Below are 24135 nucleotides of genomic sequence, written 5' to 3' on the forward strand. Positions count from 1 at the left end.
ATATAAGGTGTTAAGTATATTCATTAAAGCGTAGCTTCCTCTCTCTCTTTTGAAAGAACACTGAAAAATGAATAAAGATACGAATACAAATATAATTAATATTAACAAGTAAAATTATCAATTTAACTAAGTCTGATAAATAAATTATAATCTTGCAAAGAAGCTTAGAATTTCCGTTGTATTTGTCATCAAGTTTCTATTACTGAGCAATAAAATTCAATCAGTTAACTTTAAAAAGGATATAGAAAGCCCTTTTTGTTGTCGCATTACTGTCTTCATTTACATTGATCAAAGTTGTGAAAAATTTGATTTCAACACATATGGCTAAAAAAATTGAACACATGTTATTCAATAAGAACAGGAATAGAGAGCTAGAAATGTTTATAATAAGAAAAGTAAAAAATAGTAGTGTCTTCAATTTGGCATACTATCCAAGATAAAATTCATGAAAGATTTTGCTACATTGACAGCTCTACAAAGAAAGCTAAGAATATCTAATTTCATTTTGAAAAAATTCAAAGCATTCCTTTTGGAGTTCATGATAGCATCCGCTTTTTAAGAACTTTGTCAAAAAAAAATCTTGCTTAAGTCTATTTTCATTTATTTGCATCTCTTGTTTCAATGGTACACACCTTTTTTGATGGCACTTAAATATATTTTCATTTACAATAACAAAAGGAAATTGCTAATTATTGGCAAAGCAATTAATGATGGTGTATGTGTGTATTGCCGAGCTTATCTTGAATTTCTTCTATATCTGACCCATCTGTCTCTTCTTCGTCCTCTTCAGTTTCTTCCTCTTCTTCACTATATTCACCTTCAGTAGAATCGTCAAATGCAGTAAAAGCATTTTCACGATTGTTATTTTTAAACAACAAATCGTCATCGTCACTGTCATTAAGGTCGCCTTTTTTTGCGGCTTCCTCTTGTTTTAATCGTTCGTCTTCCTCTAATTGTGCAAGGTATTCATTCTGAACAGCCACGACATCAGTGGAATCTTTACATTTAGCATATCGCGATAATAATCCTCTATGTAAATACGCGTCAATTAAATCAGTTTCATTTACTCCTAGAAAAACTTACCCATTGACCTTTTTAAAGGCGTGACCCCATTTAAATTTGGATAATAAAGCTTCGCCGTGTTCTGGGAATCCAGTGATATAAAAAATAGCAGCCAAAGCTTCAGCACAGTTTAACTTCCAGGGCTTGCCGTAATTAACAGGATTAGTGGCCACTAAATAAGGCAACAAACGATCTGTAGGCCCTCTAATTTTTGCAAATGGAACTTCATCTAGTCTTGCCCATGAGCAATCAACAACACCTGCGCCATACAATTCTACAATCTTTCTGTCAGCTGGTGATACTGCCTTTTCACCAACAGGACTAGATATTGTTTGGTAAAGAAAACATTATTTAAATTCGTCTATTTCAATTACCTAGCAACAATTCCTCTGAAACGCTGTCCTAATTTTAAAGTTTTTAACATATCGCATCTTGCTAACTTGACTCCAGAACAACGTTTGGGATCACAGTGCTTAAAATCCTATTTATAACAAGAATTTAGAGCATGCTTTTATTAATATAATTTTTCTACAGATACTTTACCCACATTGCCACAGGCATAGGAATACTTGATCCGCTACTTTCTTCTACTTATTGATCGAATTATCTCACTATTTTTTTTTTGTAAAGAAATTATCTAAATTTGCTTACAGTTTCCCGGCTCTTCTTCACCAGGAGTCAAGTAGCTAGCTTTTGCATAGCGATCGTATTTAGATCCTTTAGCAGTGCTTATAGATAAAGTAAATATTATCTCGTAAAACTTGTTTTTCAGAAATAATTTATACCCTTACCTAGCATTTCTCTTTCCAGTTGCCTTTGAACCGCTTCCTTTGGAGCTTTTACTGCCTCGAGTATAATCTTCTGAATTCTTTTTACCCATTTTATGAATTAAAAAAAAAAAGCTTAAAATATCACAAACCAAAAAAATCTTTCAAATGGCAGCTGAGAATAAAGTAATTGACATGTATCTCAATAATATCAATGCTTCTCAAGCTAATTGTACAAAATTAGTATGAAAAAGAAAGACATAGAGAAACCACTCATTTTCTTCTGGCTTAAGTCTTTTCAATTTACCTGAACTCTGTGCGTTTCCGTTCATAAACTATAAGTCACGTCATCAATTTGAAAGAATATTTAATCGCAGCTTTATTCCACAAAATTCATCTATTCTTTTCTCTCTTTCTTTCACAAGACACACTTTCTTCTTTTATATACAATGTCAAAAGATCCTTTGTCACTACTTCGTGAATCAACCATTCATAACAAACCCGTCACATTACTGGACGCTTCCGGATCTATTGTGACTAACATTTCAGATGCAAAGAGCATAAAGTTCAGTGATGATTCTGTATTTCTTCGCGACACACCCACCAACTTTAAAAAGAGTGCTACCTCTGCTGATAGTGAAACATATGCTTTAGATACCTTGATTTTCCTTGTCCAAAATGCTCAGCTGGACAATTCTGCTTATTTTAAAGAATGTCGAACACGACAGATTGAACATGTTTCTATTGTCGACAGAAGAAAGATATTGGATTATCTTACTGGTAAAGTTAATCAACTTCCCAATATTACACAATTAAGCTCATCAGGTAAAATGAAACAAATAAAAATATTGTGTAATTTTTATTGAATTCACTTTACAGAAAAAAGAGTACGTGAAGAAGGTGCTTCACAAGAAATCACCAACAAAAAGGCAAAAACTGCACCGCTCAAGTCTGAGGATTCTATTAAATCGGTCAAACAAGTCATTAGTCGTGAGCGTGAAACAGTGACTCAAACATCTATTTTGAAAGGAACAAAAAATTTTACACATGCTATTAATTTAGCTAAACAATTGGTTTTTGGAAAAGAAGTACCAGCTAATGGTCGTCTTAATACCTCATCAAAATCAGGAGGTAAAAAATACCAAAAAACACAACGATCTGTTGTACTGAATTTTTTTTTTTTCACAGTTTCGCAAACAAATCCTTCATCTACTCATAAAGCCAATGGTGCTAAACCAGCAGCGACAAGTGCAGCTGCTAAAGCTCAAAAGTTATCAAACAAGGATAAAATTCCTCTTATTATTGTACCTGCCGCACCCACAGCCAAGTTTACACTCTATAACATCAAGCAGTTTTTGGAAGATCAAATGTAAAAAAAGAAAAAGAAAAAAACAAGAAAAAAGATGGAATAATAACACTTTATTTAGATATGTCGATTCTCAAGAGTTAAGAAATGAAGGATTAAAGAAGCCGGAAAGGGTTATAGTTGAACGTAAAAAGCCAAACGGACAATCGGTGCCATATCATGTTGTGGATTCCATTGCACAATTCAAACAGAATGATTGGGATCGTGTATGCTGTGTGTTTGTTGCAGGCCAATTATGGCAATTTAAAGGTTGGAAGTGGGAAAAACCTGTTGATTTGTTTAGCAATGGTAAGCAATAAATGATGAGTACGTAACAAATAATGATAACGGATATAAATATAGTTAAAGGATTTCATCCTAAATGGACATCAGATAAAACTTCTCCTCCAGTATCAGAATGGGCTGTTTCTGAAATCAATGTAAACCATTAGTTTAAACACTTTAGTAAAATTCTAAAACGATTTATAGATACATCGAGACAAGAGATACATGGATAAAGCAGCTGTTTCACAATTTTGGGATGCACTTGACAGCTATAATGCAACACATAAATCATACCTCAATTTCTAGTAAATAAAAAGTCACCTGTGTTTTTTTTTTTATTTTTTATTTTCGTTTATTTTTTCGTCTTAACACATATGAATAAATTACCAAACTTAATACCACCTTTTCGTTTTTCTATGGTAGAAGAAACACTTTTTAGAGGTGGATATCCTAAACCTAGAAATAAACGATTTTTGAAAAGGTACAAAAGAATATACATACAATGTTTTCAACTAAGCATAGTTCATTTGTAGATTACAGTTAAAAACAATACTTTCACTAATCCCAGACAAACTGATGCCAGAGATGCAACAGTTTTGTAAAGAAAACAATATTCAAATGATTCATTTACATGTAGACAAAATGAAAGAAGACAACATTCCTTTAACTTATAATAAAACACTAATGGCATTACAAGTAAAAAAATCCCAAAAAGACATTGTTACAAAACCCTTGTTCATCTCGATAAAAAAAATATAAAGTTCATTATAGATCCAGCCAATCATCCACTCTATATTCACTGTCTAGACGGAGCTGATGTGACAGGCTTAGTGATTGCCTGTTTACGAAAGCTACAAATGTGGAGCAACTCGAGTGCGATGAGTGAGTTTGCGCGCAACTTACACACCAACGTTATCTCGAGTGAAGAGTTTGAGTTTATCGAGAATTTCAAGAATTTTGAAGTGACGATACCTATCACGCTTCCCGTTTGGTTATGGGGAGGAGAGGTCAAGTTTAGAAAGCATTCAAGTTTACGACTTAAATTCCTAAATTCGGAGATGATGACAGAGGAAGAAAGGGAATTGAAGGATTTGAAGGAAAAGAGAGAGAGAGAAAAGGAAGATTACTATAAAAGGAGAAAAAATGGTAAGGGAATAATGGCTCAATACACGCGTGCTTAATATAACTCATTTAGACTTGTTGGATAACTTATTCGAGCCGAATTCACCTGTTGGCAGACATAGATCAGGAACAAGCAGTGTAAGCAACAGTAACAGCAGCATTAGTAACAATAATAATAATACAAATGGGGCTGCAATCACAAACAACAACATAAATAACGTACCTTTGTTGCCGGTATCCTCAACATCTGCAGTAGACGAGACATTTATAAATGATATGCAATCAACATCATTAGAATTAGGAAGTAAAAAAGAGACAGAGAATACAAAGAACCCTTATTTGGTAGATGTCGATGTGGATGTGGATGGTGTGATGATGGACGGCTTAGATCAAGTAGAATATCTAAAGCGTGGCGTGACAAGCTCATCCAATCTACACTATATAAACGGAGAAGACTATAATATGATGCTCACAGATGAAGAACTGGCCGAAATTTATGAAGCAGAAAAAGGATCTAGGTTCGATACAGAAGCAATCAGTCGAACATTAGAAGCCTTAGCTTTAGAAGGATTAACAGATTTATGAGTTGTAAATAATAAAAATAAAAATTATAAGCTGACATTGTAATACATGGTCATACCTTCACTTTTCTGGTCCAAGTAACCAAATTTCCACCGACCTGATTCATTAAATTGTAGATTGACTGTATAGAATGATGCAGGAAAGAGACGAACTTGATCAACTTGTTTGCCATTTAAGACTGCCTTGCCATGTTCCCATTTTACATAGTGAATGTCCCAGTGGGTGCCCCAGCCAATAAGATGCCAGACTACCTTATTCTTTCTAAATACTAGATCTGAAGGAGAAGAGTGGATGAGCCCATTGATAACATCAAAAGAATTAGATTTTCTGTGGGTATCTTGTTTAAGGTAAAGATCAGATATTGTTTTCTTTAAATAAGGTGATTCATCTTCATCGGATACTGTTCAACAAGTCAGCAAAATGTCTGTGATTTAACCCGATACTTTTTTTTTTACCAAAGAAGGAAGTAACAATTTCATTATTTGATATTGTGCCTGGTCTATAGATGAGGATCGCACCATAAAGACCCATATAGATGTCTGCTTCAGACAAGTGAGAATGATATCCCCATACAACTGAGTTTCCATCTGCAGGTCCTGGTCCAGCCCTAGGTAATACTTTCCAAGTGTAAGTAAAAGTTTGGTTTGGCTCAACAGCAGATTTTTCATATCCATCTTTAAAAACAGCTCCTTCACTTTCGAATTCATAGAATACACCCTACAAGACGGTTATAATTAATTTCAATAATCATCTTCTTTTATTACATGAGGATGTATAGTCAAAGGTTGCGTTGCTTTATTCCAAAAATGAACCACGATAGTTTCTCCAACTTCTGCCTTTAGGATAGGGCCCATGTTCCCCTGCCACTTGTATTTCTCTTTCTTCTTTGTAAAAGTAATATCTGTATATTCATAATAAAGAGCTTTATAATACTTTGTGCCAAGCGTATGTGCTGCTATTTTTCTTGATTATTTCCATCTCTTTTTTATAGTTTGTTTTATTTACATGGCTTAGAATCACTCTGACTCGCATAATCCCAAATGACTTCCTCTGCAGTAATATAAAAATTGCGTACTTTCTCAGCCGAATCATTGTACAATTCCTTTTTTAATATGTCGAAATAATCTATGGCATACACTGCATTTATGATAAATAACAAGACTTGGAATAGCTTCATGTTTTATAAAAAAGAGAAAATAAAAAGAGCAAGCGAAAGAAATTCAATAAACTTTGTCGTCCGATTTATTTTGAAAACTGGGCGAACCCAATGGCTTATCCTTGGAATCAACTAAAATTTATCCTCCGCAGTTCTAATCATTATGCAGGAATCACACAGACATAGCAAGTTGAAAGCTTGTGTGACTTCACGTCAAAAAAGGGGTGGTAAAAGAATAAGATGAGCAGGTGCATGTTGAGGAGAATTGTTTAGTACAACGACACTAAAAGTGATGCTAACTGAAAAAAGATAGGGTTACCGAATAAAAGCAGATGTCAGATCATCTCCTTTCTGCAAGCAAAATCAATGAATATAAAGAAATAGAGCACAGGTCTAAAGACATGTACTTTAAGCTCAAAAAGAAGAAGTATGGACTGAAATAATTTATGCAGTAAGTTTATTACCTAAAAAAAAAAAAAAAAAAAAAGAGTCCATGATATCAGTAAAGGAAGGGTTTGCTAGTTCAGTTACCAGGATGTAAAGAGCTGTATATGAATGTTTTCTATATTGGTTTTATATGAATCCTATTATATATTTTATATATAAAAGTTGCTTCTCCCTAATTAAATTATATGAAAGCGTGGTCTTATTACGTATATGCATAGTCGATAGTTTTAATAAAGAAAACTGTATAAATAAAAAAAAAAAGGGTTGGCATTGAAGTATTTGTTTTCTTTATAACAGCTTTAAATTTGTCAATGCTGTTTCTCATATCCTATACGCCTTATGAATCTCAATGTTTTTAAGAAACCCACCTTCTTCTTTTTAGGTCAATAGCGAAAATGAATTTGCCCTTTATGGCCCTATATAGTAAATTGAACATCTATGCTAGTTTACTTGATAAAGATCAAAGAACACTAAATGATTTAGAGCTTTTAAAATCAGGAGTATTGATATCAGGTATAATTAAGGAGAGTAGAAATCAAATGTAATAATAGCGTCATTCACACATATTATTACAATCGTATTCATAAAACATAAAGTGCTTTGTACAAGAAAGAACCATTTTCTTGTGGAGAATACAAACAGATTCTTCTATCGCTTATCAGTCAATCCTTACACTCAATTGTGCATTTACTGAGTTTTAAATTACCTCCAAAATACGAAAATACAAATTTCACATCGAAAATATCCGGTAAAGGGCTGTGTGTTTATTATGCCGAATGCATAGTGTGGCATATCTTTAACGCCCTCTTTTTTTTGTTATTGAAAAAGGAGAGCATATTTTATATAAACCCTGTTGTAAACGATTATGTATTATTTACTCAAAATAAAGTTTCTTTTTTAAAATGAACAAGTAGTTAATTATATAAATAATTTACGCATAATGAATTTTTATGGAGGAATTTTGTTTTCCCTTTTTTTTTAAGCTCCAAAGGGGGGGAAATCTGTCAAATAAGCAACTTTATACTAAAAGATCAAAAATCGAAGATTGAAAGAAAAAAAAAAGGGGGGGGGAGGAAGGGGAGGGGCAAGGTGTGACAATGTAAAAAAAAATTATATGCTCTTTTAGACTCTAAAAAAAGATTCTGTTATTAAATAAATGAATAAAGAGTCAATAAATAGACGCATATGTACCTTTCCTTGTTTTCTTTCAATGTTCGGAAATGAAGAAAAGAGTTGAATGTAGTACAACTTGATTTATTTTACAGCGGATTATCAAAATAGATGAAAAACTATTCTATTTTGTTCTTTTTGTTTTTGTTATTTTTTTTTTTTTGCTTGAAAACGGGGGAGGAAAAAAAAAATCTTATTTTCTCTCCCTTTTTCTTTTTTTAAATCAATTTGTATGATTCGAATGATAAATCAATACAATAATTTGAAATATGTCCAGTAATAAACAACAAAAAGAAGTAGAAATGTTCTTGAGTCAATGTGGATTATTACAGTATTTTGATGTATTTATTGAAGAAGGATTTGAAAGGATTGAGTCATTATTAGAAATCACTGAAATTGATCTTATACAAATGCAAGTAAAAAGAGGACATAGAAGAGTAAAGAGAGAGAATAAGGATGATTTTATAGGATGTTAACGTGATCATAGTTATTACAAAGAGCAGTAGCCAATGCAAAGGGGATACCACCCAATGTACCTCTAAATATCGAACCCACTTCTGTTAATTATAGTTTATCCAACAGCAATAATGACATGAATAATAACCCTACTTCTGATCTAATCACTACCACCACTTGTACTTCACCATCCATTCAAAATTCACCCATCACAAGTACCTTACAACCTTATTCACAAATAGTAGAATACAATCATCCCTATCCATCGGCAGGTACGATGAGCGCACAAAGTGGCATGTCATCCACTGAAGAGGAGGCAGTCACTAGTGACAATGTGCACCGATTGTGGAAAAGAAAATATCACAGACATCCTAAGCCAGATACGAACGCACCAGTAAAACCACCTTCAGCTTATGTCATGTTTTCAAACGACATAAGAGCAGAATTAAAACAACAGAATAGATCTTTTACTGATTTAGCCAAGATCATTGGTGATCGGTGGAAGAGCATTTCAGCCGAAGAAAAAGAACTTTATGAGACAAAAGCATTAAAAGCGAGAGAAAAGTATTTAAAAGAAATTGAAGAATATCAAAAGACAGATTCTTATAAAAGATATCAACAATATCTGTTTGACTTTAAAGCCGAAAACGAAGCGGCTGCTCGTCCTGTGGGTAGACCAAGAAAGAAGCAGACTAATAATAAATCAGCATTAGATGATAATGCGATACAACCACCAAGACAATATCCATTTTATTTATTAAATGCTGATAATAACAATAATAACTCTAATCATCAAAACAGCGAACATAATAACACATCTTCAACATGCAAGTAAGAACAAACCAAAAAAAAAAAAAAAAAAAAAGAAATATAAATCTGTACATCTTCCTCATCTCTCTCTCTCTCCTTTCTTCATTTCTCTCTTCATTCTATTGTATGCGTTGTATATAAAATATACTGTTCATTCATGTATTATGTGTGTATTTATAAACCAGATAAAAAATCACCTAAACTACCATTATTACTGCTATTGTTTGTTTGCTGTTTGGCTAATAATGCTTTAAGATTATTGTTCTTGCCCTTGTTCTTCTTTTTCTTGTTGGTTTCTTCTACTTTTACAGTCTGTGTTGTTTTATTTGTGTTTGGTATCTTGTCTGCATGTGATGTGGTGACTGGTATAGTAGGAACACTGGATGGTGTTGTCTTTATTTTATTTTTGAATGAACCGTGAAAGATCTTGACTCGTCCACATGTTAAGCAAGTAGATTCTACCAAATTCTTTGTTTGTTTCTTCATCTTTTTCTTTTCTCTTCTATTTTTTTGTATGATATTCACTCTAGTATTCAAACCGGGTATGGCTATTTCTCCACAACTTTGACAGGCAAGTCTTTCGATTTGTTTTGTTGGTTTCAACTCGTATTCATTCAGTGTCTGTTGAAATTCATTCATATAATACCTTGATAGTGAAGGGCACTGACTGAACATGACATGGCTTGCATTAAATAAAAAGTCCAGTCGACTTGTTTGTTGAACAGGTTGTTGCATTTAATAAAACAAAACCAAAAAAAAAAAAAGAAAGAGAGAGAGGTATTTGACTGTGGCTTATATGTCCATTCAACCGAATCAGATGCCCAATTTTTTGTTAGTTTTCACAGAAACAAGGGGGGATATCCTTTTTATTTTTATTAGTTGCCTCCGTTTGACAATGGAAACAATTATAGTAACTATGAATAGACTGTTTTTTTTAAAAGCAGGACAATTGAATATTAGAGTATTTATGATTCTTCCATCGGATCCTCTCTTTCATCCTCCTCTTTAGGATGACGCAAAGCAGCACCCATATGATAATGCATAGCTCTCTTGCGAAGGAATTCTTCATGACGCTTTTTTTCTATGATAGTCAGTGAGTTTTTTTTATCATGTTTTTGCGCTGTTATCACAGATGATGAGTACCTTCTTGTTTTTCTTCTTCTGTTTTGTCTTCATCATCTACTTCCCAATCATCATCACTAACAGACACTCTTCTACGTGAACCTTTTGATCCATTAGAGGTAACACTCGACTTGTCTGACTCTGTGCCTCGGTCTAAACTGAATCCGCCAGGTATCTCTATAGGATCATGTTTAGTTTATACAACACTCTTTATATAATCAACCTTACCATCTAAATTAAGTACTTGATCCGTATCCGCATCATAGCGTACATAGGGTGTCTTTGGTTCGTTTACTTTCATTGTAGAATCTTTTTGTGCTTCTGTTAATTCTATATTAGCTTCATCCCATCTCAACCTAATTAAAACTTGTCAACTTTTCTTTAAAACATAAATTATTAATATTACCTCGTTGTCTCTGCATTTGACTTTGATTTTTTTAATATCCCTTTAGGTGGTTTTGCGTTTAGATTAGGTGAATGACTCATACTTGTTTAAAAATAAACAAAAAATAAAATAAAAAGCGTGTGATAATGGTTATGCAAACCGGTGTTTCAATTTATAAGGAAGCCTTTATTTTTTTTTTTAAATATATTTATCATCCATCACAAAGAATACAACTACACTGCTTTCTTTTTTCTAACCACAGCACAGAGTACAATCCCTTCTTTTTCATCTTGTTTGATTTTTTTTTCCCCCTGACTGTTGATGTTGTAAAAAGTTTAGAGCAAAAAAAGTATCCTAGTATTCCCCCCCCCCTTGTCTCTTTTGTAAAGTCAAGTCTAAATTCTCTGATTGATCATCCTATGAATGTATCATCCACATTAGATTATAAAGAATAGGATACAACATATCCTTCAAATATTCTGTACACACATTTTGCTTTTACATCGCTTTACGTGACGCGCCTTTATTTTTTTCTCTTTTTTTTTTTTATTTTTGTAAAGCATGGAATACGGTATGATTGTAAACAAGAAAGAAAGAAAGAAAGAATAAAAAAAAAAGGTTTATTTCTAATTTATATTTCAGAATATACTGAAAATAAAGAAGAAAAGACAAGAGAAGAATATAGATTATGGAAAAAGAATGCGCGTTTTCTGTATGATCTTGTCATTACTCAATCACTTGAATGGCCAAGTTTAACTTGCCAGTGGTTCCCTGATGTAGAGAACAGACCAGACAAGAATTATAAAACACAACGACTTTTGTTGGGTACTCACACCAATGACGATGAACCTAACCATCTGATGATTGCCTCTGTTCAGTTGCCGAAAGACAGCCAGGACATTGACCTTCGAAAATATGAAGAGAGCAGCAATGGTAAGAAAAGAGTGCTTTCGATGATTTGTTATTTAAAAAGAGAGAGATGATAGAGATTGGAGGTTATGGAGCTTATAATAATGCACAAATTCAAATTACACAAAAGATTGTTCATGAAGGAGAAGTGAACCGTGCTCGATATCAATATGAGAATCCGAATGTGATTGCAACCAAGTCAAGGTCTGGTGAAGTTTATGTGTTTGATAGAACGATGCATGCTTCTTTTCCAAAAGAAGATGAACCTTTCAGTCCTGACCTGAGATTGGTGGGTCATACGGAAGAAGGGTAAGAGGAGAAGGAGAAAGGAAGGGGAACTGATGGATTTGATTAGGTATGGATTAGCTTGGAATCCACATCGTACACGATCTACTCATTTGATTAGTGCTGGTTTTGATGGTATCATTGCTCACTGGTAAATAAGATGAAGAGTTGAATAGAGTCTAAGATGTTTGTAGGGATATTGCTGCAGCTTCAAAAGAAAACAGAGTACTTTCACCACTTCAGACATATAAAGCACATAAATCAAGTGTGTCTGTAAGTGATTTGATTTGTTTTGGATGGATTCTGATTTTTATTAGGATGTTGGATGGCATATGAAACATGATTCAGTATTTGCATCTGTTGGTGATGATAAAGAATTGATGATGTAAGTATGAGAAAGTGATGATGAAGCATTCATAATGATTATTTAGTTGGGATACGCGAGATGAATCTTATCAACCTATTCATCATGTCAAAGCACATAGTTTAGAAGTCAATTGTGTCGAATTCAGTCCTGGGAATGAATGGATTTTGGCCACTGGATCTTCTGATAAGGTAAATAGAAAAGGGAATATAGGAAATGGTATACTTATTGAGTACAGACAGCTGCTCTTTGGGATTTACGTAATCTAAATCATAAATTACACGTATTGAAAGGACATCAGCAAGAGGTGATACAGTTATCTTGGTCACCTCATCACGAGGCAGTCTTGGGTACAGCCAGTAACGACAGTCGTGCTTTCATTTGGGATTTAGCAAGGATTGGTCAAGAACAGAGCAAGAAAGAAGCAGAGAATGGACCACCTGAACTGATGGTAAGATCAAGGTGACAAGACGATCCTTTCTAACAAATCCATAGTTTGTTCACGGAGGACATACCAACAGATTATCAGATCTCTGCTGGAATCCTGCTGAACCCTGGATGTTGGCTAGTTGTGCAGAAGATAATGTTTTACAAACATGGCAAATAGTAAATAGATTTCTTTTTTTTTTTGTTTGTATCTCATCCTTTCTTTTAGGCAAGTACAATCTATAGTCAAGAACCAAATGAAGAATCAGATGCAATGGAACATTAACTATAGAAATCAACACTCGTTCTCACTTTTTTATAAAAGGAAATCATTGGGAATTGAATTCAAGCCCCAAAAGAAAATTAAATGTCTATAAAGTGGTTATAAATAAACATAATAATGAAATCATTGGTTCCTATGCATAATGATAAGTGTGACACTCTTTCACTTTTTACTCAAAAAAGGGGAAGAAAGAGATAAGGAATTCTAAACGGAACTAATCGGCTTAATAAAGAAAAAGAAGGAAAGGAGGGGGGAGAAATGAAAAGGTAGTCACTGTTATTGTCAATCCAAAGATGACTCTCCTCATCGAATTCAGGTACCAAAACAGACAAGAAGGGACCATTGGATCCAACTCAGCCCACTCTTGTTGTAAAATCATCAGCTGGTCTGTCTTGTTCCATCCTTCTTTTTTTTTTAAACTACGAAAGAAGAAAAAGACCTATAGTGATCTTTGGATGAAGCAGATGATGCAAAAGAAGATTTCCATAAAAAGAAATCAACATATCAGCCAATGAATGAAAAATTTATAGAAAATTAATTTTTTGTTATCAGATTGTGATAAGTATTTTAAAAGATAGATCCTATCTACCAATCATATGTTGTTGATAGAATACACTGAAAAGATAGTACAATGTTTATTGATGATTGGTTTAAAAAGGGGGTAATGTTTTCCCTGAATTAAATTTTAAACTTTGGATGCCTAATAAAGTCTCTCAATGACGAATTTGATAACACGCACGTTTTTAATTTTTTTTTTTCTTATTTCAGTGGGAGTCTAAAAAAGATAACACTGTGACGATGGATTCAAATTGCGCATAAATACCAATCCCCCCCTTTTCTTTTCTTTTCTCTTTTATCTATTTTTTATGTCCTAAAGCTCAAACAATGGCAGATCTTAACTGGTGTACTTTTTGTGATAAAGCAGTCAGTCCCTTTTCTGTAAGTAAATCAAACAAAACATTCGATTTGATTTTAACTGTTCACAGGAATCACTTTACTGCAGTGAACAATGCCTACGTGCTGATGCCCTTCGTAATCATCCACTCTTAGGTTACACGTACCCAGAATTCACTGATTTTCCTCGACCTAAATCAACCAAACATTCTTCTTCATCTTCCATTTATTCTTCACCTTCCAGTTCACCCTCTTTAAGTGCATCCTCTTCTCAACCTGACTCAATCCATTTTTCTCCTCCAAAACTTCACTTGCCTTCAACTCACTCTTTCACTACCAAAAAGAATCATAAACACATTCACTCTCTTTCACTCTTTCATTAATACTCTACCTTTTTTCTTATCTTTGATTTCCTTATTTGGAAAGGTTCAACCCTTCCCCATCCCCTCCTCCTTTTTCTTTTCCCCCTTTTTTTTTTATATATTTGTAAATAGACAGTGATGACCTCCACAAGAAAGATAACCTAGTAAATAAGATACCAACGAATAAAATCTTGTAAATAAAAGTATTCCCTTTTTTTTTGATCGTCATCGAACCATTTCACTGAATTCTATTTTCTTTTCCTACCCCACATCGATTGTGTACCAAACAAATCCTTTTGGAATTCACACATCTGACTTACAATGCAAGCTTATTCTATCATACCATCCCATGAAATGACCAATCAGTGAATAAGAAACAAAAAAAAGGGGGAAAAAAAAAAGTCAAGAACCGTGTCATCTTTTATGGATTGATCCAAGCGTATTTCCTTTTTTGTATAAAAGTTGAAATTGAAATCTTTACTCTCTTTCTCACGATTCATTCAATCTTTCGAATGAATTCTTATCTTGTGTTTGGACCAAAAATAATAGGATGTGACACCACTTTATAATCTATATTTTATGCTATAAACTGAAATTACCGCATCTTGTATGACCCTTTTTTTTATTCTTCGTAACCTCTTTTTTTTATTTCAGAATGGATTCTACTAGACCCCCCCTTTTTTTTTTGTTATGTTCTAGACTTCAAAAGAAACGAATTGAGTGATTCCAACTCGGAAAATCAAATCATTCGAAATGTGTGACTCGAATGACGCGCTTGTACCTCACTCTCTGTTGAACACTTTTTCAAAAAAGATGAAAACAGAATAGAATGAAATGACATTATTTGGTTTGACACTGACGAATGATCTCAATAAAAAAAAAAGTGTAGTAATTTGATTCTGAAGTCAAGACATCACTTTCTTTGAAAACAAATCATCCCATCCACTGTCTGTCCAAAAAAGATCATGAAATCAATCTCAAACAAAACATACTTCAAAAGGAAGCTTAAAGAACACTGGAAAGACATCAAAACCTGATTGAACTCTTTTCGATACTGGATGGACACGTCATCCATAAAGATCAAAAAAAAAAAAAAAAAAGAAACAAGCGAGAAAGGGATCCAGTGGGCTGAGTTTTTTCTAGAAGGTTGGATAGGGTTCTAGTGAATCATAGACAAGAGGAAGGTTTTGTCTTATAGTCATGTCTATAAAGACAAAATCAACAGATGACATACTGCTTTTGATGAACACTACTTTACATGTCATCAACCTACCCTGTTTACATCAAGTAGTGGACTGTTTGACATGCCTGTGATCATTTGCTGTTTTCTGATGATTTTATTTCCCTTTGCTCCCCAAACGAAATGGTTGAGATGATCCAAACATTGTACTCCCCCCCCCCTCCATTCTCTATTTTTAACTACATCAAACCATCTTTTTTTTTTTTTTTCTGCTCTGACAACTCTACTGATTTCATTTTATCTCTACTTGGTGTACTTTATGGCATTCAATTAGGCGGTAAAACATTATTTCCGTCTTATTGTCTTTTTCTCTTTATTCTCAGCCATCCTATTCATCTTTTATTTTTTTTTATTTTTTTTCTATTGCCATTGCGTAAATGAAGTGGCCATTTGGAAATAAACAAGACGACAAAGTCACCGACAAGGAATCAGGCGATTTATTGTTACAAAAAAAAGACAGCACTGTGTCAAATACGACAACACTTGTTTCTACTCCAGAAGAACCCAAGTATAAATACTCACTTCAGGAACAAGACGAAGAACAACCGATGGACTTGGGAACCTTACAAGATATATTCAGCTTCAGTTTCATGAAAGGTCGTCCGATATTTAATTTTATTTTGGCTATTTTATGGAGTATCGGTTTACCTCTTTTGCTTTATAACTTGTTAAGACCCTATATCGGTCAAGTCCTCGCAATGGTGACTGCATCAGCACCACCCTTAGCCATTGTTTTTATGTAAATTATGGGAACTTATGCTGATGGTTTTTAATAACATGACTTTATAGACGCATGATTAGAGATCGTACATTTGATCCTCTTGGCTGCGTGGCTGGGTTGAGTTTTCTTATTTCCGGTATTTTGGTAAATTACACCAAAAAATTGAGGCAGCAAGTCATCTAATGATCCCCTTTGAGTAGTCCATTGCTGAGCCAGATGAAAAGATTTCAACAATCTGTGAATCAATCATACCTTTTATTTTAGGTCTTTCTTGTATCATAAGCATAATCCCCATCAAAATAGGCTCGTTTGAATTGAAGCCACTCGTATTTCAATTGGCTAATCAAATCATGCCGAGAACAGAGGATGATGAAGAGCTTAAAAAGCAAGATATTCATCGGCTGACAAGAAAATCGATGGGTCAAAAAAAATTAGATTATTTGTATGACAACATGGCAAGATTTCGTCAAGATATGAGATACATGACTTTTACTTGGGGAATATTACTGATCTTGTCATGTATCGTCAAGGTCGTTATTGTCTTGACAAGCTCAAGTTTAACAAAAGCACAACTCTATGGATGGATTCTATTTGGTCTAACCACCTTTTTCATGACAATATTCACTTGGATGTATACCAAGGTCATCAAAGGACATGTCATTTCTCAAGTTGCTTTTTGGAAAGAAAAAAAAGAAGAAGAGATGGATAAGACGGTAGAAGCAGCTCATAATGCTAATTGGGGTGTGAACACAATGTCAAATGCTTATGGACAAGTCATCGGATTCATATAATCTAATTTTAAGTAGTGGCTACAACACTATCAAAAGAGGTTTGATCTTTATTTAAATAAAGACATCAATAAATGTAAAGCATTATTATCAACATGTAAAACCTGAAGCGTAACTTATGCATAACTACAGGATTTTCACTTCGGAGTTGCACAGATTGTGTATAAACTACGTGTAGGTGCCTTTTTTTTTTTAATTTTCCCTTTTTATTTTTATTTTTTTAAAAAAAAAAAAAAGATAGCAAAATGTCATCTTCTTCTACAGTAAAACAGTATAAAACATTAGGTGAAGAAGTGTGGAAGACCAAAGTGGATAAAATAGTAATTCCTTTCAATAATTCATAAGCATTTATTTAAACTGTATTTACTGATAGAATGCAGAGTTGTTCACTTTAACTTATGGTTCTTTAGTTGTTCAGCTCGTAAAAGACTTTGAAGATTACACTGAAGTCAACAAGCAATTAGAAAAAATGTAGTTTAAAAAATAAGAGTTTGACATGAAACTTTAACATTTTTTTTTTTTTTAAAAAAAAAGGGGATACAACATTGGACAAAGAATGATTGAAGACTTTCTTGCTCGATCCGGTATCACTCGCTGCTCAGAGTTTAAAGACACTGCAGAAGCAATATCAAAGGTTATTATTTATTACAGAACCTATTTGAGATGCTGTGTTCACTCTTTCAATGTAGGTTGGATTCAAAATGTTTCTCAACATCACACCCAGTGTTACCAACTGGTCCACTGACAATAAGGAGTTTTCACTTATTTTTGACGAGAATCCCTTGACAGACTTTGTTGAATTGCCTGATGAAGCATTAGAAGGTGGACTGTGGTATTCAAATATATACTGTGGTGTTTTACGCGGTGCCTTGGAGATGGTAAAAAAAAAAAAAAAAAAAAAAAAAAAAAAAATAAAGCTTTACTAAGAAACATTTTATATTCAGGTTCAAATGCAAGTTGAAGCTCAATTCATAAGCGATGCACTTCGCGGTGATGAAGCAACTGAGATGCGTGTGAAATTAGTTCGATACTTGGAAGAAGAAGTTCCGGTTGGAGAAGATTAATATATCTTTGTATACAATTGTTTTTATTAAAAAAAATAGCGAGAAAGATAACCAAATCGTTTTACTGTGTCTTATTTCCACGAAATCGCATACGTGGATCTATCTGTAAAAGACGTTTAACAAAAAATCAATAGAAAATCTTTAACATTACCATTCCCCTTCGACATTCTGCAAAGCTTTTCTTGATACTGAGACATTCTTCAGGTACATCGTCTTTATGTTCTGGTTGAAAACATTCCTTTATAGTATTTCCTTTCAAAACACATTTCGACTTGAGCATACACTCAATGAGCTCTTCTCTAATCTCTTTACATGAGGAAGGCATCTTTTATAGAAAAAAAAAAAAAAAAAAAAAAGAAAGAAATTATGCTTTGGATCCCCGGTTAAAAATTCTATCTTTTATTACATTCTAAACACACCAAAGTTTGTCTTTTCAATAGGTGCATTTAAAGAGGCACTTAATGATAACCCAAGGATATCTCTAGTATCTCTAGGATTAATGACACCATCATCCCATAAACGAGCACTTGAATAATAAGGATGTCCTTCAGCCTCATATTTAGCACGAATAGGGGCCATGAACTTTTCTTGCTCTTCATCCGACCAAGATTCTCCCTTTTTAGCTTTACTTTCTCTTGTGATTTGAGCCAATACATTAGCGCTTTGCTCACCTCCCATGACAGAGATACGAGCATTCTATAGAGGATTAATTTTTTTTTTCTTAAAATAGATGATTAAATTCAATCCACTTACAGGCCACATCCATAAGAATCTTGGTGAGTAAGCTCGACCACACATACCGTAGTTACCAGCACCAAAACTACCTCCTGTAATCACTGTAAACTTGGGTACTTTGGCACATGAGACAGCATTGACTAGCTTAGCGCCATTCTTTGCAATACCACCAGCTTCTGCAGTGGAACCTACCATGAAACCAGTAATATTTTGAAGGAAGACGAGAGGAATACCTCTTTGAGAACATAATTCAATAAAGTGAGCACCTTTTAAGGCTGATTCAGAAAATAGGATACCATTGTTGGCTATAACACCAACAGGATAACCGTGAATGTGGGCAAAACCTATACAAATCATAAATCTCTGTTCTTTTCAATGTCACCTCCCTCCCTTTCTTTTTTTTTCTCTATCTACCAGTCACTAAAGTTGTTCCGTAATGCTCCTTAAATTCAGCAAATCGGCTGCCATCCACAATTCGAGCAATAATATTCTTGCTATCAAAAGGCTTTTTCAAATTATCTCCCACAATACCTCCAATTTCATCAGGAGAATACAAGGGATCTTCTGGACTTCGCAAGTCCAATTGAGGTTTTTTGACTCTATTTAACGTGCTCACCACTCTACGAGCCAAGACAAGAGCATGCTCATCATCCAAGGCATAATGATCCGTAACACCAGATGTCTTGCAGTGAAGATCTGCACCACCCAAATCCTCCGGACTGATGGTTTCACCAATGGCAGCCTTGACCAAAGGTGGACCGGCCAAGAAGATCGTGCCTTGCTTTCGAACAATGATACTTTCATCCGCCATAGCAGGCACATAGGCACCACCTGCAGTACAGGAACCCATTACTGCAGCAATCTGGGGAATTCCTTGAGCAGACATATTAGCCTGATTAAAGAAAATTCGACCAAAGTGTTCACGATCAGGAAATACATCGGCTTGTCTGGGAAGATTGGCACCACCAGAATCAACTAATAAAGCAAAAAAAAAGGGGGGAGAGAGGAATGAATTCACTGCTTTTAGCTTTTAATTTCTCTTTTCTCTCTTTACCAAGATAAATACAAGGAAGGTTATTATCTTTAGCTATTTCTTGAGCACGTAAATGCTTTTTTACTAGATGCTTGAATGTTTATATACTTTATACATGCAACTTTCTCTTTTTCAATTACCTGTAATAGGATAATATGAACCTCCCTAATTTAACTTTAAGTATAACCTCTTGCTTATAACATATTGCCTTTTTTTTTTTTCTTACCTTAACAGTAGGATCATTAGCTACAATCATGCATTCGACTCTATTGAAACTCCGTTAGTTTCCCACGGTACGCTTTCATCACCATCAAAAACCTTACCCTTGGACGCGTCCAATACCGGTGATAATACCACCTGCAGGCACAACATCTTCATATAGCTCATAGCCAGCTAAAGCAGACAGCTCAAGGAAAGGAGAACTATATCACAATTTACTTGTAAGCCTTTTTCTACTTTTTTTTTTTTTGTTTATAGTTACTTTGGATCTAATAATCGATTGATTCTAATGTACAAGCTGGTTAATATGCTATTTTCAATACATGTACAACTTTACCTATCTCTTGGAAGCATCTTCTTACGAGACAAATGTCTTTGGCGTGCTGATTCCCCTCCACCTTGTTTTTTATTTAGTTTTTTATTTATTTCCTTTGTGTATTCACATCCAACTTACCCAACTTGATTTTTTCAGTTTTCAAATTTAAGTCATCCACTAGTTTTTGCATTTTTTCTGCGTTTTCCTTTTGCGACATGAATCAGCCATCCATGTTTCATCTATCATTTCATTCTCTTCTTTTTTTTTTACCTTAAAGGACGCACTGGCCGTTTCGACAACATTAGGTATCACAGAAGCATTATCTTCATGGAACGAATGATAATGAGACTTAAATAGAGTTGTAATAGCAGGTTTCGTGTTTTTTACGATTCCTGTTCTAACTTGGTTTAATGCTCTCAAAGATAACATTTCGTATAAAAAAAAGAGAAAAGAAAAAAAAAAAAAAAAAAAAGAGAGAGAGAGAGAGAGAGGATGGACAATCCCACTTATTTTCCCACGCACACCAAGTGGTAACACACGCAGACACATACATAGTAAATATTTTTTTATTTGCTCTCGTATATATTCCCACAGTGTATTCATGAATCAATATCTGACATGTCACTGAAATCAGGCCCATCATCAAATATATCAAGATTTACGCCTAAATTATCATCGCTTTCAAATTCAGCATCCACTTGTCTTTGTTTGATGGGTGTTTGCTATTCATTTCATTTAATAAAAGAAATCAAGGGCATAAGCAATTCTTACCTTTGCCTGATTCCTTCCATTTTGATTTACAATTATTTTTTCAGCTTCTTCTTCAATATCATCGTCATCACTTCCAAAATGTCCTTTTCGTATAGGTTTTTGAGGTCTCTTTCGAATATTTCTTTCTCTTACGCGATGCAAAATGCTAATTGAGTTGTCTATCCTTGTTGGTTTTAGTTCGGTGGTTGTATGATAAGTCTGTGTTCGATTGAACTGGGGTGTATTGAACATGTGGTATTTATTAGATGTCGTTCTTGGGCTCGTAAATGGTTTGCGAGGCATTGTTTCTCTTTTAGGTGTCTTGGGTGTGGTCACAGCTGGCTATTATTTCACAGTCAATATACATTGTATGTACAGTCCCTCCTTTTTTTTATATACTTTTTGTTGTACTGTTTCCTTTGCTTCATAAATAACATCCAAGTAAGGTTTACCGTTGACCAAGAAAGGACGACTTTTCAATGCTTCATATTCTAGCAATGAGCCTTCAAGCTCCATTCTCAGCTATACACAAGTTATTTCACAGCAGATCACATAAAAACACGTGTATTACCTTGGGCAGCTCACGATCGACGCGTTTTCTAAACTTTTCTTCACGAAGTAAACGTCCTGGATCTCGTTGACCTTTTCCAAACAGCCTGTTGGGATCTCTTGTTGAGGCTTCAAATTCTTCAATTTCTTCTTTTAGCTGCATATATTTATCAATACGGTCCAGGATATATTTTGAATCTTCTACTTCAAGCCGAAGTCGTGATATTTCATTTTCATGTGCCTCTAGTACTTCATCAGTCAATTCACCTACGCACTGAGTGGTTAGATAGGTCTTTTTTATACATGGCTTGTTTTTACTTGAATAGGCAGGAAGGAAATGCTGTCTTTGAGTTTCTGAATAGTACAGTTGATCCCACAGCGATTTTAGCTCTTCTCTTGCTCTCTCAATAAATTCACCAATACGATCCTGTTTCAACACAAGTAATCTTTGGAGCTCTTGTTCATAACACATCAACTCTTCTTGAGTCAACCCTCTGTTAGCCATTAGAAACACTTCGCATTCTTCTTGATCGATTCGTAATCTGTTCCAAAGGTGCTTTAATTTTTGCGTTAATTCTTCTTTACGACCTTCGATTTCTTCCTTGATCTCTTTTAGCTAATGCTATCAGTGAGTATAATAGAGCCGCTTCCTTGTTTTCCTACCTCTGCATTTCTTTGAGCGATCCAACTCATATTATCGTCCGATACAAACATGTTGCACAATTTCATCTTGTTGGTTGGGTTTGTTTCCAAATGATATTCCATAATCAGATTGTCTCTTTTATTTTGTGTTGTATCCAGGCCCAATGTGGCTATTATATTACACATCTCATTCACAGAATGATCTACCAAGGCCTTTCTGTTTGCATATTCATGTTCTGCACGTTGTAGTTCGTCCTCTAGGCTGTTAACAGCTAGAGATGACACATCTATCTCTGTTGTTGCGATCAAGTTCTTATTTACAAAATTGCCTAACGCGCTGCTTAGTGCTCCCAATTGTGTATGCAGTTCTTTAAAGTTATTTAGTTGAATCAATTTGCTTGTATTCCATTAGATATTCTTACCTTGTACGTGTAACAGCTTTTCATTATATTTCTATTCATAATAGTGTCAATCAATAGAGGAGAAATAGAAAAGAAAGGGTATTTACCTCTTTCACCTGTATTAATTCTTGTTGCATTTCTTGCAAATTGTCTTTGAGTGATTTGTTTGGATCAATAATGGCTGTGTTTGCTACATACTCGCCCATGAGCCGTTTATATGATAATATTGATCTGTGTGTATTTTCAGTTGCTTTGATTATATCTTGTTTTTCTTTTTCAACAAGTGCGCACTGATCACTTGCAAACTGTTCAATTGCTTCCATAAAACTTTTAATTTTGTCTTCCTTCAACTCATGTGATAGTCCAATTTCACTTGTAGTCAAGTTTATTCTTTCAATTTGATCGTTAAGGTGATTGATAAGTTTATCCATTGAATCTATTAAACAAAGTAAAAATAAAAAAAAAATCTTGTTTCCGACACGAAAATAAAAAAAAGTGTTTGTTCCTACGGTTCCTTCCCCTTATTGTGTATGTATTCTGTAAAACTACAAAAAAAAATATTTAATTATATAACTTAAACAGTCTCTTCCTAGAAAGTAAGAGTACTTTGCCTCATTCTTTTCGTCCTGTTCTATCTCTTTTATGTTTTCTTTCTCTCTCTCTCTCTCTCTCTCTCTCCCAGTTTAAGCGTGGCATCTATTTTGTATGTCCGACTGGGTGTGGTCTTTCAAGAGAATAAAAAATGGTTGCTCTTTTCTCTTGTTTTTAACTGTATTACATATACCCCCAATTATTTAAAATGGTAACCAGAAAAGAAAGGCTGTATTTATATAAACTCAACTCTTTTGAAGACGTTTGATGTAGAGGAAACGATAAAGCGTATATCTAGTAAAAAAGGTGTAAAAGCTGTTGTGATTATAAACAGTGAAGGAGCAACTATTCGTTCAACTTTAGACCAAGAGATGAGTAAACAATATGGTCATTTGATTGCTTCTCTTATTCAGCAAGCAAGAACGACAGTCAAGACGCTAGATGACCAAGTACGATAAATACAGCTTTATTTTGTAATGATTATTCACTTTTTTAATGTGTAGAATGATTTGACATTCTTACGTCTAAGAACCAAGAAACACGAAATCATGGTTGCACCGGGTATAATTCTATTTATCTTTTTTTCTATACACATACTGACTTTGCTTGATAGACCAAGATTACTTGTTGATTGTCATTCAAAACCCATTAGAGGTTATGCAGCAGTAGAAGGGTTATTGGCTTTAAATAGTTCGATATCTTCTGTATGGATTGAACCTTCTAAATGTTTTCTTAATAAATAGTCATTCGCGAATTTATATTGACAGTCTTTGAATGGACACTCTAATGAATAATTTTTTCTTTTGTAATGGTTATGTCCAGTTATTTTTTCTGCTAATGAAGGCGAATCTTGC

The 24135-nt window shown here is 34.1% G+C and overlaps 14 protein-coding genes across 14 annotated transcripts; 8 read left to right on the forward strand and 6 right to left on the reverse strand.

Moving 5' to 3' along the window:
- Window positions 1-704: 704 nt before the first annotated feature.
- Window positions 705-1623, reverse strand: RO3G_16056 (uncharacterized protein; the record flags this gene model as incomplete). The annotated part of the gene is made up of 4 exons (XM_067670640.1): window positions 705-1029; window positions 1084-1383; window positions 1437-1543; window positions 1606-1623. 4 exons carry the CDS (start codon window positions 1621-1623, stop codon window positions 705-707), a joined length of 750 nt encoding a protein of 249 aa, XP_067526741.1.
- Window positions 1624-2278: 655 nt separating this feature from the next.
- RO3G_16057 (uncharacterized protein) lies at window positions 2279-3765 on the forward strand (the record flags this gene model as incomplete). The annotated part of the gene is made up of 6 exons (XM_067670641.1): window positions 2279-2654; window positions 2709-2960; window positions 3018-3198; window positions 3257-3483; window positions 3538-3614; window positions 3664-3765. The coding sequence occupies 6 exons, from the start codon at window positions 2279-2281 to the stop codon at window positions 3763-3765; spliced, it is 1215 nt and encodes a 404-aa protein (XP_067526742.1).
- Window positions 3766-4337: 572 nt separating this feature from the next.
- RO3G_16058 (uncharacterized protein) lies at window positions 4338-4640 on the forward strand (the record flags this gene model as incomplete). Its single annotated transcript, XM_067670642.1, has 1 exon — window positions 4338-4640. The coding sequence occupies one exon, from the start codon at window positions 4338-4340 to the stop codon at window positions 4638-4640; it is 303 nt and encodes a 100-aa protein (XP_067526743.1).
- Window positions 4641-5189: 549 nt separating this feature from the next.
- Window positions 5190-6340, reverse strand: RO3G_16059 (uncharacterized protein; the record flags this gene model as incomplete). The annotated part of the gene is made up of 4 exons (XM_067670643.1): window positions 5190-5563; window positions 5619-5880; window positions 5928-6064; window positions 6169-6340. 4 exons carry the CDS (start codon window positions 6338-6340, stop codon window positions 5190-5192), a joined length of 945 nt encoding a protein of 314 aa, XP_067526744.1.
- A 1865-nt stretch (window positions 6341-8205) lies between these two features.
- RO3G_16060 (uncharacterized protein) lies at window positions 8206-9227 on the forward strand (the record flags this gene model as incomplete). Its single annotated transcript, XM_067670644.1, has 2 exons — window positions 8206-8352; window positions 8424-9227. The coding sequence occupies 2 exons, from the start codon at window positions 8206-8208 to the stop codon at window positions 9225-9227; spliced, it is 951 nt and encodes a 316-aa protein (XP_067526745.1).
- Window positions 9228-9376: 149 nt separating this feature from the next.
- Window positions 9377-9937, reverse strand: RO3G_16061 (uncharacterized protein; the record flags this gene model as incomplete). Its single annotated transcript, XM_067670645.1, has 1 exon — window positions 9377-9937. The coding sequence occupies one exon, from the start codon at window positions 9935-9937 to the stop codon at window positions 9377-9379; it is 561 nt and encodes a 186-aa protein (XP_067526746.1).
- A 230-nt stretch (window positions 9938-10167) lies between these two features.
- RO3G_16062 (uncharacterized protein) lies at window positions 10168-10810 on the reverse strand (the record flags this gene model as incomplete). The annotated part of the gene is made up of 4 exons (XM_067670646.1): window positions 10168-10283; window positions 10346-10501; window positions 10553-10680; window positions 10731-10810. 4 exons carry the CDS (start codon window positions 10808-10810, stop codon window positions 10168-10170), a joined length of 480 nt encoding a protein of 159 aa, XP_067526747.1.
- An 829-nt stretch (window positions 10811-11639) lies between these two features.
- On the forward strand, window positions 11640-12979 carry RO3G_16063 (uncharacterized protein; the record flags this gene model as incomplete). The annotated part of the gene is made up of 9 exons (XM_067670647.1): window positions 11640-11642; window positions 11683-11927; window positions 12025-12054; window positions 12098-12176; window positions 12221-12288; window positions 12335-12458; window positions 12506-12718; window positions 12763-12873; window positions 12923-12979. The coding sequence occupies 9 exons, from the start codon at window positions 11640-11642 to the stop codon at window positions 12977-12979; spliced, it is 930 nt and encodes a 309-aa protein (XP_067526748.1).
- An 882-nt stretch (window positions 12980-13861) lies between these two features.
- RO3G_16064 (uncharacterized protein) lies at window positions 13862-14253 on the forward strand (the record flags this gene model as incomplete). The annotated part of the gene is made up of 2 exons (XM_067670648.1): window positions 13862-13915; window positions 13963-14253. The coding sequence occupies 2 exons, from the start codon at window positions 13862-13864 to the stop codon at window positions 14251-14253; spliced, it is 345 nt and encodes a 114-aa protein (XP_067526749.1).
- Window positions 14254-15849: 1596 nt separating this feature from the next.
- Window positions 15850-17456, forward strand: RO3G_16065 (uncharacterized protein; the record flags this gene model as incomplete). Its single annotated transcript, XM_067670649.1, has 5 exons — window positions 15850-16211; window positions 16262-16337; window positions 16394-16906; window positions 17254-17301; window positions 17355-17456. 5 exons carry the CDS (start codon window positions 15850-15852, stop codon window positions 17454-17456), a joined length of 1101 nt encoding a protein of 366 aa, XP_067526750.1.
- A 226-nt stretch (window positions 17457-17682) lies between these two features.
- Window positions 17683-18045, forward strand: RO3G_16066 (uncharacterized protein; the record flags this gene model as incomplete). The annotated part of the gene is made up of 2 exons (XM_067670650.1): window positions 17683-17859; window positions 17926-18045. 2 exons carry the CDS (start codon window positions 17683-17685, stop codon window positions 18043-18045), a joined length of 297 nt encoding a protein of 98 aa, XP_067526751.1.
- Window positions 18046-18300: 255 nt separating this feature from the next.
- Window positions 18301-20538, reverse strand: RO3G_16067 (methylcrotonoyl-CoA carboxylase beta chain; the record flags this gene model as incomplete). Its single annotated transcript, XM_067670651.1, has 11 exons — window positions 18301-18370; window positions 18452-18741; window positions 18799-19124; window positions 19195-19755; window positions 19835-19897; window positions 19954-19978; window positions 20040-20079; window positions 20137-20235; window positions 20295-20318; window positions 20370-20430; window positions 20487-20538. The coding sequence occupies 11 exons, from the start codon at window positions 20536-20538 to the stop codon at window positions 18301-18303; spliced, it is 1611 nt and encodes a 536-aa protein (XP_067526752.1).
- A 409-nt stretch (window positions 20539-20947) lies between these two features.
- RO3G_16068 (uncharacterized protein) lies at window positions 20948-23121 on the reverse strand (the record flags this gene model as incomplete). The annotated part of the gene is made up of 7 exons (XM_067670652.1): window positions 20948-21070; window positions 21120-21440; window positions 21498-21620; window positions 21670-22263; window positions 22311-22561; window positions 22712-22742; window positions 22798-23121. The coding sequence occupies 7 exons, from the start codon at window positions 23119-23121 to the stop codon at window positions 20948-20950; spliced, it is 1767 nt and encodes a 588-aa protein (XP_067526753.1).
- Window positions 23122-23489: 368 nt separating this feature from the next.
- Window positions 23490-23950, forward strand: RO3G_16069 (uncharacterized protein; the record flags this gene model as incomplete). The annotated part of the gene is made up of 4 exons (XM_067670653.1): window positions 23490-23492; window positions 23542-23730; window positions 23785-23842; window positions 23895-23950. The coding sequence occupies 4 exons, from the start codon at window positions 23490-23492 to the stop codon at window positions 23948-23950; spliced, it is 306 nt and encodes a 101-aa protein (XP_067526754.1).
- Between the last annotated feature and the right edge of the window lie 185 nt (window positions 23951-24135).

The sequence above is a fragment of the Rhizopus delemar genome, genomic scaffold, assembly GCF_000149305.1.
Source record: "Rhizopus delemar RA 99-880 supercont3.18 genomic scaffold, whole genome shotgun sequence".
Taxonomy (NCBI): domain Eukaryota; kingdom Fungi; phylum Mucoromycota; class Mucoromycetes; order Mucorales; family Rhizopodaceae; genus Rhizopus; species Rhizopus delemar.